This window comes from Gigantopelta aegis, chromosome 4, assembly GCF_016097555.1.
Source record: "Gigantopelta aegis isolate Gae_Host chromosome 4, Gae_host_genome, whole genome shotgun sequence".
Lineage (NCBI taxonomy): Eukaryota > Metazoa > Mollusca > Gastropoda > Neomphalida > Peltospiridae > Gigantopelta > Gigantopelta aegis.
Genome location: NC_054702.1, coordinates 3,280,484 through 3,295,583, shown reverse-complemented (window position 1 = coordinate 3,295,583; position 15,100 = coordinate 3,280,484). Strand labels below are relative to the sequence as shown.

At 39.2% G+C, this 15,100-nt stretch overlaps 1 protein-coding gene across 2 annotated transcripts in view; it reads right to left on the bottom strand.

Moving 5' to 3' along the window:
* Positions 1-2,583: 2,583 nt before the first annotated feature.
* Positions 2,584-15,100, bottom strand: part of LOC121372494 (centrosomal protein of 290 kDa-like) — a 29,330-nt gene continuing 16,813 nt past the window's right edge. For both annotated transcript variants that reach the window (XM_041498837.1, XM_041498838.1), the window contains 5 exons: positions 15,007-15,099; positions 9,683-9,759; positions 8,565-8,655; positions 7,528-7,653; positions 2,584-5,005 (listed from right to left, as the gene is read on the bottom strand). In XM_041498837.1, the coding sequence (XP_041354771.1) occupies positions 4,841-5,005; positions 7,528-7,653; positions 8,565-8,655; positions 9,683-9,759; positions 15,007-15,099 (552 nt within the window). In that variant the 3' untranslated portion in view covers positions 2,584-4,840. The remainder of the gene's footprint in view (positions 5,006-7,527; positions 7,654-8,564; positions 8,656-9,682; positions 9,760-15,006; position 15,100) is intronic.

Sequence of the window (15,100 nt, the reverse complement as noted above, 5' to 3'; positions counted from 1 at the left end):
CAAGACAACTCACTACAGTCACCTGTAGCTATAGTTGTAGAACTGTGCCCCAATATAGCCAATTAAGCCAAATTTTATTGAAGACATTGGCTACAATTGTCAATATGTTGTCGATCTTTCTCCCAATTCCATATTGGTTTTGTTATACTACTGATATTTACTGTTAACGAGATTTCACATTTGTGTTATATATATATATATATATAACTTTTGAGAGGTGTTTTAAATACACTTCACACACGTTCGTCACGTGAAATATAGTTTACAGTAGTAATAATGGTGGAAAGAAAGAATAGATTTTGTGAGGTGTACATATATACTCTGTCAAAAAAGATACGTACAGGCTAAATATTCATGGAATTATCTCTTTAATACAAAGTGGCATAATTTCGTTATTTATGATCGTATCGCAGTCAAATTTGACATTAGTATTTGACAATGTTCTTGCTATGGACTGACTGCAGTGGAGGCGTTTTCGTCACCAAACAGCGTCCCACGATGGCGCTGAAATCTACCTTGTGTGGCCACCAGCAGCAGCAATCACTGTGCAACATCTCCTTGGCATAGACTGAATGAGTCTCTGAATTTGTGCACGTGGAATCCTAGCCCATTCTTCTTGCACTGTGACAGTTGCGGAAGCGTCCGAGGCTCCGGGTCATGCTGGCGTACGTCTGTCCAGCTTGTCCCATAGATGTTCATTGGGGTTGAGATTTGGCGATCTTGATGGCCATTGCAGCACATTAATGTTCTCATTCTGTAGGAAATCCATTGTTACACGTGCCGTATGCGGCCTGGCATTGTTCTGCTGAAAAGAGCTCTCTCTGTCGATCCAAAATGGGAAGCATGTGACCGCGAAGAATTTCATCCCGGTAGCGTACAGCTGTCCGGTTGCCTTGTACGAACACAAGTTCACTTCTGCCAGTGTATGAGATGGCTCCCCACATCATGACACTCTCTCCACTGAAACTGTCAACTTGAGAGACGCATTTGTTGGCAAAACGTTCATTGCAGCGTCTGTAAACACGTCCATCACGTCGCTGTAGCAGGAAACGTGACTCATCGCTGAACCATACTTGCCGCCAGTTTCCCCCAAGTTCCACCCCTGTACATTTGTGCACCAGCAAACCCGTAAATGTCGATGTTGACATTGCAGGACGGGGCCAACATACGGTCTCCTAGCCCGTAAACCATCTTCTTAAGGTGGTTCTGAATGGTTTGTGCAGACACCCTTCTCAAACCAGGTATGCGTCCAGCAGTGTTCGCTGCTGTGGCAGTTCGGTGACGCAAGTGCAGAACCTGGATGTAGCGATCTTGTGCTGCAGTTGTTATGCGAGGTCTTCCACTTCTGGACCGGTCTTCAGCTGATTGAAACTGCTGGTTCCTGTCCCAGAGACGTGAAATGGTGCTCTGATGGACGTTCAGGTGGTGTGCGACTGCTGACTGCGATTCACCTAACTGGAGGCTGCCTATTGCAATGTTTCAATTCGACAGGTTTAGTCTTGGCATCTTATAACTCGTCTACGTTAAAATGGAAATGAGACATCACTGCGAGCATTACAGCTTTAAATACTAAAAACTACCGCAATCTTTTTCCCCTGAGTTTCATGTGTATTTGCCAAAATCTGACCATTTCCTGCAACTGTCACACAACGTGTTAAATTTGTTTTAGGGTGCATTTGGGCATTCCAGGAACATTAACAAACATGGTCATTCAGCAACATTGTACAATTTTTGTGTGTGTAAAATCACACTTTTCTTCTTTCCCCATCACTTTAATCCAGATACTGACTCCAAACCCTGAGTGAGTGCTCCGCAAGGCTCAATGGGTAGGTGTAAACCACTTGCACCGACCAGTGATCCATAATTGGTTCAACAAAGGCCATGGTTTGTGCTATCCTGCCTGTGGGAAGTGCAAATAAGAGATCCCTTGCTGCTGATCGGAAAGAGTGGCCCCATGTGGTGGCAACAGGTTTCCTCTCAAAATCTCTGTGGTCCTTGACCATATGTCTGACGCCATATAACCGTAAATGGAATGTGTTGGGTGCTTCGTTAAATAAAACATGTTTTTTTCCCTATCACCTATGCGTTTCTTTTTTGACAGAGTATATTTGTGCATTCTTTTTTTTGTTGTCTAAAACAGTTTATGCTACTCCTACCAAATAACAGATCTTTTATATGCATTTCGTGGCCCTGTTCCATGAAGCAATCTTGGTGCTAACATCACCTCAAGTGCACAACTAACTTTACACCTACGGTGATCTTAGTGCTAAGATCGTTTTGTGGATCGGGGCCCAGGACTACATACCATTGGCCTTAAGCTTACCAGTTGTGGGACGCCAGGTAGGTTATTTGTATGCAGTTGAAATGATTCTGCATGAAAGTACCACTTAGACTGGGGTCACTGAAATACATTGTTTCACTTTACAACAAAAAGAACATAGTTTGTTCTGTATATTATGCTCCAAATAAAATCGTGTTATTAGCCCCAAGAACATTAACTGGTTGGAAATGTCTTAACATGCCTTAGCAAAATGTTGTACAATACCATTATGCTGTTGGCAAAAAGAACCACAATAATCTTTATCATAGTAAATTATTTATTCTGAAATACATCTTGAAATAAATATATGACAAAAGAATTGCCTAGGACGGACATTAAATACAAAACATCACAATAATTATGTTATCACAGATAATGAATCCTCTTGTAGGGTTATGTTTTTATGAATCACGGCTAAATAGAACAAATGATAATGTATCGGGGTCTACTGCCGACTTAATTCTTACATCCTTTGTCAACTGAAAAACATCCATAAATAAGCTTTCAAACAATGTTCTAATTGTCTAGAATGTCACTTTGCAAACAATGTTCTACACGTCTAGAATGTCACTTTGCAAACAATGTTGTCTAGTCATTGATTATATATGTGGTTCTTTTCCTCTGTCAAAATGAACTAGATGAGAAATACATGTATTTGTGAAGTAATAGCAATGGTAACAATACAAATGTTTTTACAAAACTAATAACATGTTGATTTAACAAAACCCCACTATGCTTTTGTTTGAACTAATTATAACGTCCTATAAATATATACTAGTGGCATCTATTGACAATATAAAAGGTTTACCGATGACCCACCGCTGTGCATGTAAGTTACATTGTAACCTTGCACAGTTTGTTCACCAAACAATTATATAGGTTTTGTAGATTTCTGCCAATTTTGGACTTTATATGATTAAATTGTTTGCACCCATTCTCATCTGCCAGGTGTCATAATAAAAACTATCGGGGAAATGCAGCATACATTTTGTACTAATGTATTTCAGTTACTAAAACTAAATGAGAACAAATTACACAGATGATATTACTGATAAAGTATTTCAGTTGCATCACACAGATCCTGATCTTTATAATCCTCAGACTGAACCTCTTCCCCAACTGGGATGAACAATATCACAAATAAATACATGCACTATGAACATCAAGCTCACTTTTAAATGGTACATAAGGCAAACAGGCTTAAAGCTGATTTATATAAATATTATATATACATATATATATATATACTGTGTGTGTATATATATATATATATATATATACACACACACTTTTTTTCCTTCTTAAATATTTTATTTGGCATCATTAGTTTATAAAAGCAATAACACACCCAATGGCATAGAACAAAATACACACAGTTGTAACTGCCTAATGGTGGGTGAAGTAGACCTGTGTAGAATTGTACAGCAACTAAACAATATATTTTAAGTTTGTTTTATTCATGTACACGTAACATCCAAGCCTTTGTGTCAAATAACACATTTGTGCAATTAATACATATATTCAAGATCCAGTCAATTCTAGGAAATTATTACAAAAAATTTTGTTTTAAAATTGACTTCAAGTTCCTTTTATAATTAACTTCCACAACTTTAATATTCATTATTATAGTAACAACGAACCACAAGGAATCCTGTCCTTAAAGTCAAATACTGTGCCTTCTTGCCTTGTTTGCCAATTCTACCACCCCTCCAAACATTTTATTTTTAAGATTCTAGAAAATCATATTTGAAGCCATCCAAAGATAAAAGTTTTGTAGTTGCCCCACCACCCCAGCTTCAAATATCTAGTCCTGGAAAGCCATTTTCATGTTCCAGTCTTTGTCATCAACAAAATGAAGGCAAGCTGACGATCACTGTTGTAAAATGGTGCCAGACTGGCAATCACGTGAAGTGTCTAGGTGAGTGGAGAAGTGAGAGTGATCCTGGCAATCACGTGAAGTGTCTAGGTGAGCAGAGAAGCGAGAGTGATCCTGGCAATCACATGAAGTGTCTAGGTGAGCGGAGAAGTGAGAGTGATCCTGGCAATCACGTAGTGTCTAGTTGAGTGGAGAAGTGAGTGATCCTGGCAATCACGTGAAGTGTCTAGGTGAGTGGAGAAGTGAGAGTGATCCTGACAAACACTGCAGTCAGTTTAGCAGCTTCTCCGTTTTTCAGGCATTGTTATTTTTCTTTTCTTACGTCTTTTCATTGACAATGCTTCAACTTGGTTTTCAAGCCACAATTACTACTTTAATACAGCTGTGAATATAACCAATATTCTCTTATTCTATCACAGCAAATCGATATGGTTTAATTTATATTGCCTTCCACTTTATCTAATACACGGTTTTCATTTTGTCACATTTCCTAATGCACCAACCCCACCCCCAAATATTTCCACTGGACAAAGCGAACCACTTCTTCTTTACAGAACAATAATACTTCTTCAAGGCACATTTCCTAATGACTAATTTAAGACTGAATAGCACTTAAAATTCCTTGCACAAATAAATATTGACATTCAGTCAAGGTCAGGAATATTAAGAGATATTCCAAACTGCCTAGAGATTTGTTTAAGTTTCTCTTCATACAGTATATTTTTCTCAACAGATCTTTTGTAGTTGTATTTCATATCTTCAACCTCCTCAAAAAACTCTGGCCCAAAATGCTCTAGTTCTTTTTTCATCTGGAAAAAAAACCCCAGAAAGAAAATTGAAATCAACAATCATTGATAAAAGACATCTATCAATTGAAATGAAGAGTGTGTGCTTATAAACAGTTTAAACTGCTCACTGTAAGACTCTAGACTTGAACCACATAACATTTGTATCGGTGCATTACTAAAGCCTTGATTGTAGACTGTACAGTTTAGAAGACTCTAGACTTGAACCACATACCATTTGTATCGGTGCATTACTAAAGCCTTGATTGTAGACTGTACAGTTTAGAAGACTCTAGACTTGAACCACATACCATTTGTATCGGTGCATTACTAAAGCCTTGATTGTAGACTGTAAAGTTTAGAAGACTCTAGACTTGAACCACATACCATTTGTATCGGTGCATTACTAAAGCCTTGATTGTAGACTGTAAAGTTTAGAAGACTCTAGACTTGAACCACATACCATTTGTATCGGTGCATTACTAAAGCCTTGATTGTAGATAACTGTACAGTTTAGAAGACTCTAGACTTGAACCACATAACATTTGTATCGGTGCATTACTAAAGCCTTGATTGTAGACTGTACAGTTTAGAAGACTCTAGACTTGAACCACATACCATTTGTATCGGTGCATTACTAAAGCCTTGATTGTAGACTGTACAGTTTAGAAGACTCTAGACTTGAACCACATACCATTTGTATCGGTGCATTACTAAAGCCTTGATTGTAGACTGTACAGTTTAGAAGACTCTAGACTTGAACCACATACCATTTGTATCGGTGCATTACTAAAGCCTTGATTGTAGACTAAAGTTTAGAAGACTCTAGACTTGAACCACATACCATTTGTATCGGTGCATTACTAAAGCCTTGATTGTAGACTGTACAGTTTAGAAGACTCTAGACTTGAACCACATACCATTTGTATCGGTGCATTACTAAAGCCTTGATTGTAGACTGTAAAGTTTAGAAGACTCTAGACTTGAACCACATACCATTTGTATCGGTGCATTACTAAAGCCTTGATTGTAGACTGTAAAGTTTAGAAGACTCTAGACTTGAACCACATAACATTTCTATCGGTGCATTACTAAAGCCTTGATTGTAGACTGTACAGTTTAGAAGACTCTAGACTTGAACCACATACCATTTGTATCAGTGCATTACTAAAGCCTTGATTGTAGACTGTACAGTTTAGAAGACTCTAGACTTGAACCACATACCATTTGTATCGGTGCATTACTAAAGCCTTGATTGTAGACTGTACAGTTTAGAAGACTCTAGACTTGAACCACATACCATTTGTATCGGTGCATTACTAAAGCCTTGATTTTAGACTGTAAAGTTTTATAACCATAGATGTTTGAAGCTAACTAGCATTACGATATTGTAAAACCGTCGTAGACTATGACATAGCTGACATAGCCCCCAGCAGTTTTATGATATCATAGCTATAAGATACCTTTGAGAATCAGAACCCAGATCTTAAAGTCCATTCCAGACTGACCAATGTGACTCTGTTATCTTTTGTCGTAAACAGTCAACATTCCAAATGCATTACAGCTTGTTCAGCTGGTGCTGCTTTGTTTTTAACTTAGGTTTTCATTCTAGTGTTAATTTATCACCAGTGAAAAGTCAAGTTAATGTATGACAATGAAAAAAGGTTGGGATGAGGACAAAATAAGGTGATCGATTGTATTACCCGTCTATTACACGAGTGCTCTACCACTGAGCTACATTCCATCCCACCACTCCCGCCCACCACCGATTACAAACGTAAACTGCAGCCACAAAAGTTCAGTTTGTTTTGTTTAACAACACCACTAGAGCAAACTGATTTATTAAGCACTGGCTATTGGATGATAAACATTTGATAATTTTGACATAGTCTTAGAGAGGAAACCTGCTATACTTTTAATTAGTAACAAGGGGTCTGGTATTTTCTAAGCACCATCCCACAGACAGGATTGCCTATACAATGGTCTCTGATATATCAGTTATGGTGCACTAACTGGATTGAGAAATGGGCCCACTGATGAGGATCGATCCTAGACCGACCGCTTTGCAGTGGCAGGATGAATACAGCTCGGCCACAGTTACTAATGAATACAGTGGAAAGTCTCAGCCACAATTACTAACAGTGGCAGGACGACTAACTGTAAATGAATACAGTGGAAAGTCTCGGCCACAGTTACTAACAGTGGCAGGACGACTAACTGTAAATGAATACAGTGGAAAGTCTCGGCCACAGTTACTAACAGTGGCAGGACGACTAACTGTAAATGAATACAGTGGAAAGTCTCGGCCACAGTTACTAACAGTGGCAGGACGACTAACTGTAAATGAATACAGTGGAAAGTCTCGGCCACAATTACTAACAGTGGCAGGACGACTAACTGTAAATGAATACAGTGGAAAGTCTCGGCCACAGTTACTAACAGTGGCAGGACGACTAACTGTAAATGAATACAGTGGAAAGTCTCGGCCACAGTTACTAACAGTGGCAGGACGACTAACTGTAAATGAATACAGTGGAAAGTCTCACCTTCTTCAACTCTGCCTGCAGTTTGTTTTTCTCCAGAATTAATGATTTGGTCGTCATTCGGAGTTCAATATTGTCTGCCAGTATTTTATCATAATTCTCTGCTTTTGTTAAAATATCATCATCCAGCTGCAAAAAATGTCCAACAAATAATATATTTCTTAAACTTTATATCCTGATTAAAGTGATAAAATATCATTAAGGTTTTAAAATCTTGTTGAAAAATAGAAATGATCTCAAAGTTAAATCATTGTTGTCATGGTTGAGAGAGAGACAGAAGTGGGACAAAGATGGAGAAGCAGAGAGAGAGAAAGAACTAGTTGTCAACACATAAGCTACTCTTTCAAAAAGAAGCAGTAGATGATCAATATATTTTCTCACAAACAGGACAGTACAAACTACACCCTGTGATGGAAGTACTGGCTTGGATGGGGGAGATTCGAGTACATCAACCCTGTGATGGAAGTACTGGCTTGGATGGGGGAGATTCGAGTACATCAACCCTGTGATGGAAGTACTGGCTTGGATGGGGGAGATTTGAGTACATCAACCCTGTGATCCACCACGCCTCAAGCGAGCGAGTACTCTACCACTGGGCTACACCCTGTGATCCACCGTGTGATCCACCGCGCCTCAAGCGAGCGAGTACTCTACCACTGGGCTACACCCTGTGATCCACCGCGCCTCAAGCGAGCGAGTACTCTACCACTGGGCTACACCCTGTGATCCACCGCGCCTCAAGCGAGCGAGTACTCTACCACTGAGCTACACCCTGTGATCCACTGCGCCTCAAGCGAGCGAGTACTCTACCACTGGGCTACACCCTGTGATCCACCGCGCCTCAAGCGAGCGAGTACTCTACCACTGGGCTACACCCTGTGATCCACCGTGCCTCAAGCGAGCGAGTACTCTACCACTGGGCTACACCCTGTGATCCACCGCGCCTCAAGCGAGCGAGTACTCTACCACTGGGCTACACCCTGTGATGTTCCATCAACGTGAAATGACTGAAAACAAACAATAATAAAACAACAACTCACATGCATGTTGCTGCCACCACCTTGCTGTCTACGAAGTCGGAGTTCTCCAAGTAATTCTTTCTTCTGATTTTCAAGCATCTCGATTTTCAACCTTTAAAAACATTAATCAGTTTATTTAAAGGGACAAACCCTAGTTTCAGCCATGAAAATTAACACTAAGTTTAGTTAATCTACAAACCTGAACACATTTTGATAAAGTTATAATAGAGTGAAACAGAAATCTTGACTTTGAAATGGTGAAATACCCTCTAAAAATAAACTAAAACTTGACTCCATAACTGTTACCTCTCAGACGCATGTCTTTTTAAAAATATGAGAAGTGCATTTTGTGATATTAAAAACACCAGGATGACCAAAAGCACTTCGAATGTATGGAAATGGACAATCTAAACAATAAAATCTAAGTAAAGTATGATTTCTGTTAGTGTTTAAAAACTAGGGTATGTCCGTTTAAGGATTGTCAGTTATTTGTTTTTACGTTCACTGAGGTATGAACAAACAAACAAAACGTTTGTGGAGGCTTTTTTGGTTCATACACTAATGAATGAAAAAGAAATAACAGACAATCCTTAGAAAAAACAACTATTCATAACCGTACTTACAACCTTTACAAATATCAGTTCAGTAACATTTGACCTATTTAATTTTTGTGTAAGGTTTGAGAAAACAAAACCCTACCACCTTTTTAAAAACTCCTTTTCAAAGTTAAAATTTCATTTCATTTCAACTTATTTTTGTGCTTATATCCAATTATGGTTCAAGCACGCTGTCCTGTCCTTGGCACACACCTCAGCTATCTGGGCTGTCTGTCCAGGACAGTAGGTTAGTGAGAGAGAAGAGGGTTTAGTGACCTTACACCTATCCACTGAGCCCTTAAGAACTCGCTCTGGGTTGGAGCCGGTACCGGGCTGCGAACCCTGTACCTACCAGCCGTAACCACTGCACCACCGAGGCTGGTCTGAAAAGTTAAAATAACAAATTGTTTTTCCTTTTACATCTAGCCCAACTGATAACATAAATGATACAAACTGTGGTATCCTGTGCAACAAATAACCCACTCTACCTCGGACAAAAAGAAGAATGAATTTTGTTACACTTACTAAGAAAGAGAGACTCACCGGGCTTCTTGAAACTCTTCCATGAGGTTGAGATCGTGGACACCAGATCCAGACGGAAGTCTTCCCACCACCTGCATCTACAGCACAACAACAGTTTACACATTTATCACACGGAGAATAGTTTAACAAGAAGACATTACGAACATTTTCACAAGTGCTTTTTATTATCCCTCTCCTTTCCCATTTCTAGAAACATACAGTAAAAATGTCAGGAACATTTATATCAACATTTCTTGGGCTTTTGAAGCTGTACAGTGATACTACACACACATATACCCCCCTCTCCCCCCACAGTGTACATTATGTATGCCCATTAAACATTTGATAACTATGAACAGCTTCTAAGGAAAATTTCTTCCACAGTAATTTTGGCTATCACTCAATATAATTTTATTTGTTTTAATTAAAACAATGATTTGTAACTTCTTAAACCCATGAGAAAGTTAGTTTGTTTTGTTTAACGACACCACTAGAGCACACTGATTTATTAATCATCAGCTATTGGATGTCAAATATTTGTTAATTTTGACATATAGTCTTAGAGAGGAAATGTGCTACCTTTTTTTCATTAGTAACAAGGAATCTTATACATGCATATACACCATCCCACAGACAGGATAGCACATACCATGGCCTTTGATATACCAAAAGTATATGCTGGCATTGAACCCCCCTCCCCCAAAGCACTGGGTGGAACGAGAATAGCCCAATGGTCGTAAAGCGACCACGCACCAAGTGAGCACTGTACCACTGGGCTACATCCCACCCTAAACCCATGAGAAAGTTGGGAGTGCATGGTTGCTTTTGGTCGTCTAGCCATCGGACTTGATGCAGTTTGTTCCTGTACTGGCTCCAAAAGCTCAATGGAGAGGTATAAAGTCAAAGTTGGGAGTGCATGGCTGCTGTTGGTGGTCTAGCCATCGGACTTGATGCAGTTTGTTCCTGTACTGGCTCCAAAAGCTCAATAGAGAGGTATAAAGTCAAAGTTGGGAGTGCATGGCTGCTTTTGGTGGTCTAGCCATCGGACTTGATGCAGTTTGTTCCTGTACTGGCTCCAAAAGCTCAATAGAGAGGTATAAAGTCAAAGTTGGGAGTGCATGGCTGCTTTTGGTGGTCTAGCCATCGGACTTGATGCAGTTTGTTCCTGTACTGGCTCCAAAAGCTCAATGGAGAGGTATAAAGTCAAAGTTGGGAGTGCATGGCTGCTTTTGGTGGTCTAGCCATCGGACTTGATGCAGTTTGTTCCTGTACTGGCTCCAAAAGCTCAATGGAGAGGTATAAAGTCAAAGTTGGGAGTGCATGGCTGCTGTTGGTGGTCTAGCCATCGGACTTGATGCAGTTTGTTCCTGTACTGGCTCCAAAAGCTCAATGGAGAGGTATAAAGTCAAAGTTGGGAGTGCATGGCTGCTTTTGGTGGTCTAGCCATCGGACTTGATGCAGTTTGTTCCTGTACTGGCTCCAAAAGCTCAATAGAGAGGTATAAAGTCAAAGTTGGGAGTGCATGGCTGCTTTTGGTGGTCTAGCCATCGGACTTGATGCAGTTTGTTCCTGTACTGGCTCCAAAAGCTCAATAGAGAGGTATAAAGTCAAAGTTGGGAGTGCATGGCTGCTTTTGGTGGTCTAGCCATCGGACTTGATGCAGTTTGTTCCTGTACTGGCTCCAAAAGCTCAATGGAGAGGTATAAAGTCAAAGTTGGGAGTGCATGGCTGCTTTTGGTGGTCTAGCCATCGGACTTGATGCAGTTTGTTCCTGTACTGGCTCCAAAAGCTCAATGGAGAGGTATAAAGTCAAAGTTGGGAGTGCATGGCTGCTTTTGGTGGTCTAGCCATCGGACTTGATGCAGTTTGTTCCTGTAGGTAGTACTAGACCAAATAACTTCCGGCTGGGTCAAAGTTCGAAATGCACTGAACTTTTGATAGAGAAGTGAACACCACAAGTCCTGTGATTGGTTATAAATGTGAGTGTATTGGTTGTAAAAAATAATAGTTTCATCTGGGTAAAAAACATATGCAATTTTAAAGCTCTAGTACCAATGTGTCAGGTAGCCTGGTGCTTGAAACATGTTGGGAAAAAGTACATGGCTTTTGTGCGGTAGGGTAGTCATAGCGCTACCCGTTACTTGACGAGCAGTTTGACTGTACTTTTTTCTGATTCACTTTAAGTGTGAGAGGTGGTAGTGTTTATATGCTTGTGGCGTTTATGTCAGTTGATACGTTGCAGGTAGGAGTTTTAGCTCAATGTTACTATTGTCGTCTATGGGAGTGCATTGATTTGGTAGTATACACCCTATAGCACATATTCAGTGCATAATAAAAAATATTATGATTTTGTCATTTTATTTAATTAAACTATACTGGTTGATTAATTGCTGTCACTCGACCATGCAAGTTCACAATGACTTGACCGTGAAAATAATCTCTGTACATGGCTCTGAATGGTGGTTAGCCATCAAAGTTAGCACTGAAGAAAAGTTAGTTTTTGGCCTATAATTCATACTGTAAGATTTCAATAATTTCTTTTTACGTGGGATTTGACTTGCCATGGCTGCTCTTAAATATGGTATTATATCTAGGCCATCGGACTTGATGCAATTTATTTTTATATTAAAAATAGCATGTGCCAATAGTGGGTATGTCTTTAGTTTCCATTAACATTGATTCATTTTTTATGTATGAAATTCCAAAAACTCAAATTTGTAAAGAACTTGAGTGCATGGCTGCTTTTGGTGCTAAGTTTAGCAAATTTGTCCTTTATGCAAAATTTAAAGTAAATTTGAAGAAAAACTTTACCAAAAACATAATTGCTTTTGTTGTCACTATTGTGCCTTCTGTTCTTATTTGTACATAACAATAAGGTTGTTAAAGTCAAATATACTTAGATCTCCAGATAATTTTTTTTCTTATAATCACTTAGTTAGCTCTCATGAAAAGCATATTGAGTTTATACTAGATTCAGAACCAATTTTTCAGCTTTTGGTTATCTGCCATTGGACTTGATGCAGTTTTTCCTGTTACTGGCTGTATTTACCTAATGTTACTAGCTAAATAAAATGCTGGATTACAGATTGTAGGAATACATCTAATATACATATTGTATTCATCCGGATTAGAATATAATGCAAGAAAATAGATGTCCGGGTAATTTTGTCATTTTTTTGGTCAGTAATTAATCGGACTGAAAGCTGCAGTTTGTTCCTGTATCTGGCTATTAAAAGCTCCAATACAGAGGCTATAAATAAAATATAGTCAGGAATATTGGTGGCTGCATGGCTGGTTTTGATGGTTCATTATGAAAATCAGCATGGCCGATGGATTTGAAATTCCCACACCTGGTAAACTTGAAGACACCCACACCCAGCATACAGAATTTCCTCCAACACTAATGTTCAGGACATTAAGTCATTACTTCATACAGGTACAGTCATGTTTGTGTTTCCTTCCTCAGACAGTGTATTTTTTGGGAATACTGATATTTCTTTGCTGTGCCTGTTAAGGTCTTCATAATCTAGGGGTCAATCCAGTGCATGTGTTTTAATGGAATTCTTTAAAGGGGTAGATGTACTCTGACTATCTTTGTTGTCTCTACATATATACCTGGTTCACACACCCAACTGAAAGTAAATATCTTCAGGAGGTTATAATTTTAAAACATTTTGCAGGTTTAATATGACATATTGCATTTGTACAAAACTATATGCAATATATATGCTTTTTGAGGTCTACATTATATTAGGTTGCACTGTAGAAACAACAGTTTCAGTGAGGTTGTCAGTTTATGTCAGAATACACCAGATCCTGGTTGTCCAGACACATAGCTGGACACTTTTTGAAAAATGAATGTTATCAGTATAGGTAGTACTAGACCAAATAACTTCCGGTTGGGTCAAAGTTGCAGGTGCACCCAACTTTTGATAGAGAAGTGAACACCACAAGTCCTGTGATTGGTTATAAATGTGAGTGTGTTGGTTGTAAAAAATAATAGTTTCATCTGGGTAAAAAAAATATGCAATTTTATTTCATCTAGTACCAATGTGTCAAGTAGCCTGGTGCTTGAAACATGTATGGTGTACCTGTAAAAAAAAGTACTCGAATGGTAGTCATAGACGCTACCCGTTATCTCAGAAACGAGCAGCTTGACCCCCAATTTTTTCTGATTCACTTTAAGTGTGAGAGGTGGTAGTATTTATATCTGTGGCGTTTATGTCAGTTGATACGTTGCAGGTAGGGGTTTTTGCCACATATGTTACTATTGTCGTCTATGGGATTTGATTTGGTAGTATACACCCTGTATTGGCTCCAAAAGCTCAATGGAGAGGTATAAAGTCAAAGTTGGGAGTGCATGGTTGCTTTTGGTGGTCTAGCCATCGGACTTGATGCAGTTTGTTCCTGTACTGGCTCCAAAAGCTCAATGGAGAGGTATAAAGTCAAAGTTGGGAGTGCATGATTGCTTTTGGTGGTCTAGCCATCGGACTTGATGCAGTTTGTTCCTGTACTGGCTCCAAAAGCTCCATGGAGAGGTATAAAGTCACTACAAAGACTTCTCTTTTAGCAACCACAAACTAGCTACCCAGACAGCTGAGGTGTGTGCCCAGGACAGCATGCTTGAACTTTAAATTGGAAATATAAACACAAACCAACAAATAAAATGAAATGTACATGACAGTTCAGGTGGAAATGTTGAAGGGGAAGGAATGATCAATAAGCATATAAGGCTGCATTTACAAAGCCTGCTTTTCCCTTACACAGGTAACACGTAGACAGTAGTGCTCGTTTGATGCACGGTCGGTTTGGGATCGATCCCCATCAATGGGCCCATTAGCCTAGTTCTTGCTCCAGCCAGCACATCACAACTGGTATATCAAAGGCCGTGGTATGTGCTATCCTGTCTATAGGATGGTGTATATAAAAAGATTCCTTGCTACTAATGGAAAATCCTTTCCTGGATGGGTATGTGCTACAACAGCTTGCTCTGAATGTGCATGTAAAACCCTATGACCTGACCTAATGGAAAACTGCAGCAGGTTTCTTCTCTTAAGACTGACTATATGTCAAAATTACCCAATGTTTGACATCTAATAACCGATGATTAATAAATCAATACCCACAGACAGGTGTTGTCGTTAACCAAAACAAACTTTAATTTGTTTTCCTACAGACACATATCTATGTATATTTACCATACTTAAACATTTGCATCTAAGAAAAACAGGCTTACATAATGTTTCAAAATTACACATTCTGTTCTAAAACTAAAATGTGTAGCTGGGTCAAGATGATTTATAAAGTAATGAAAAGTGATTTTTGCCCGACTGACGACCACTCACTTTTCTCTTGAGTTCATCAATCTGCTGTATGAGATTCTCTTCTCTCTCGGCCGAATCTTTCAACAACTGTTTGGTATCCATCAATAACTTGTTC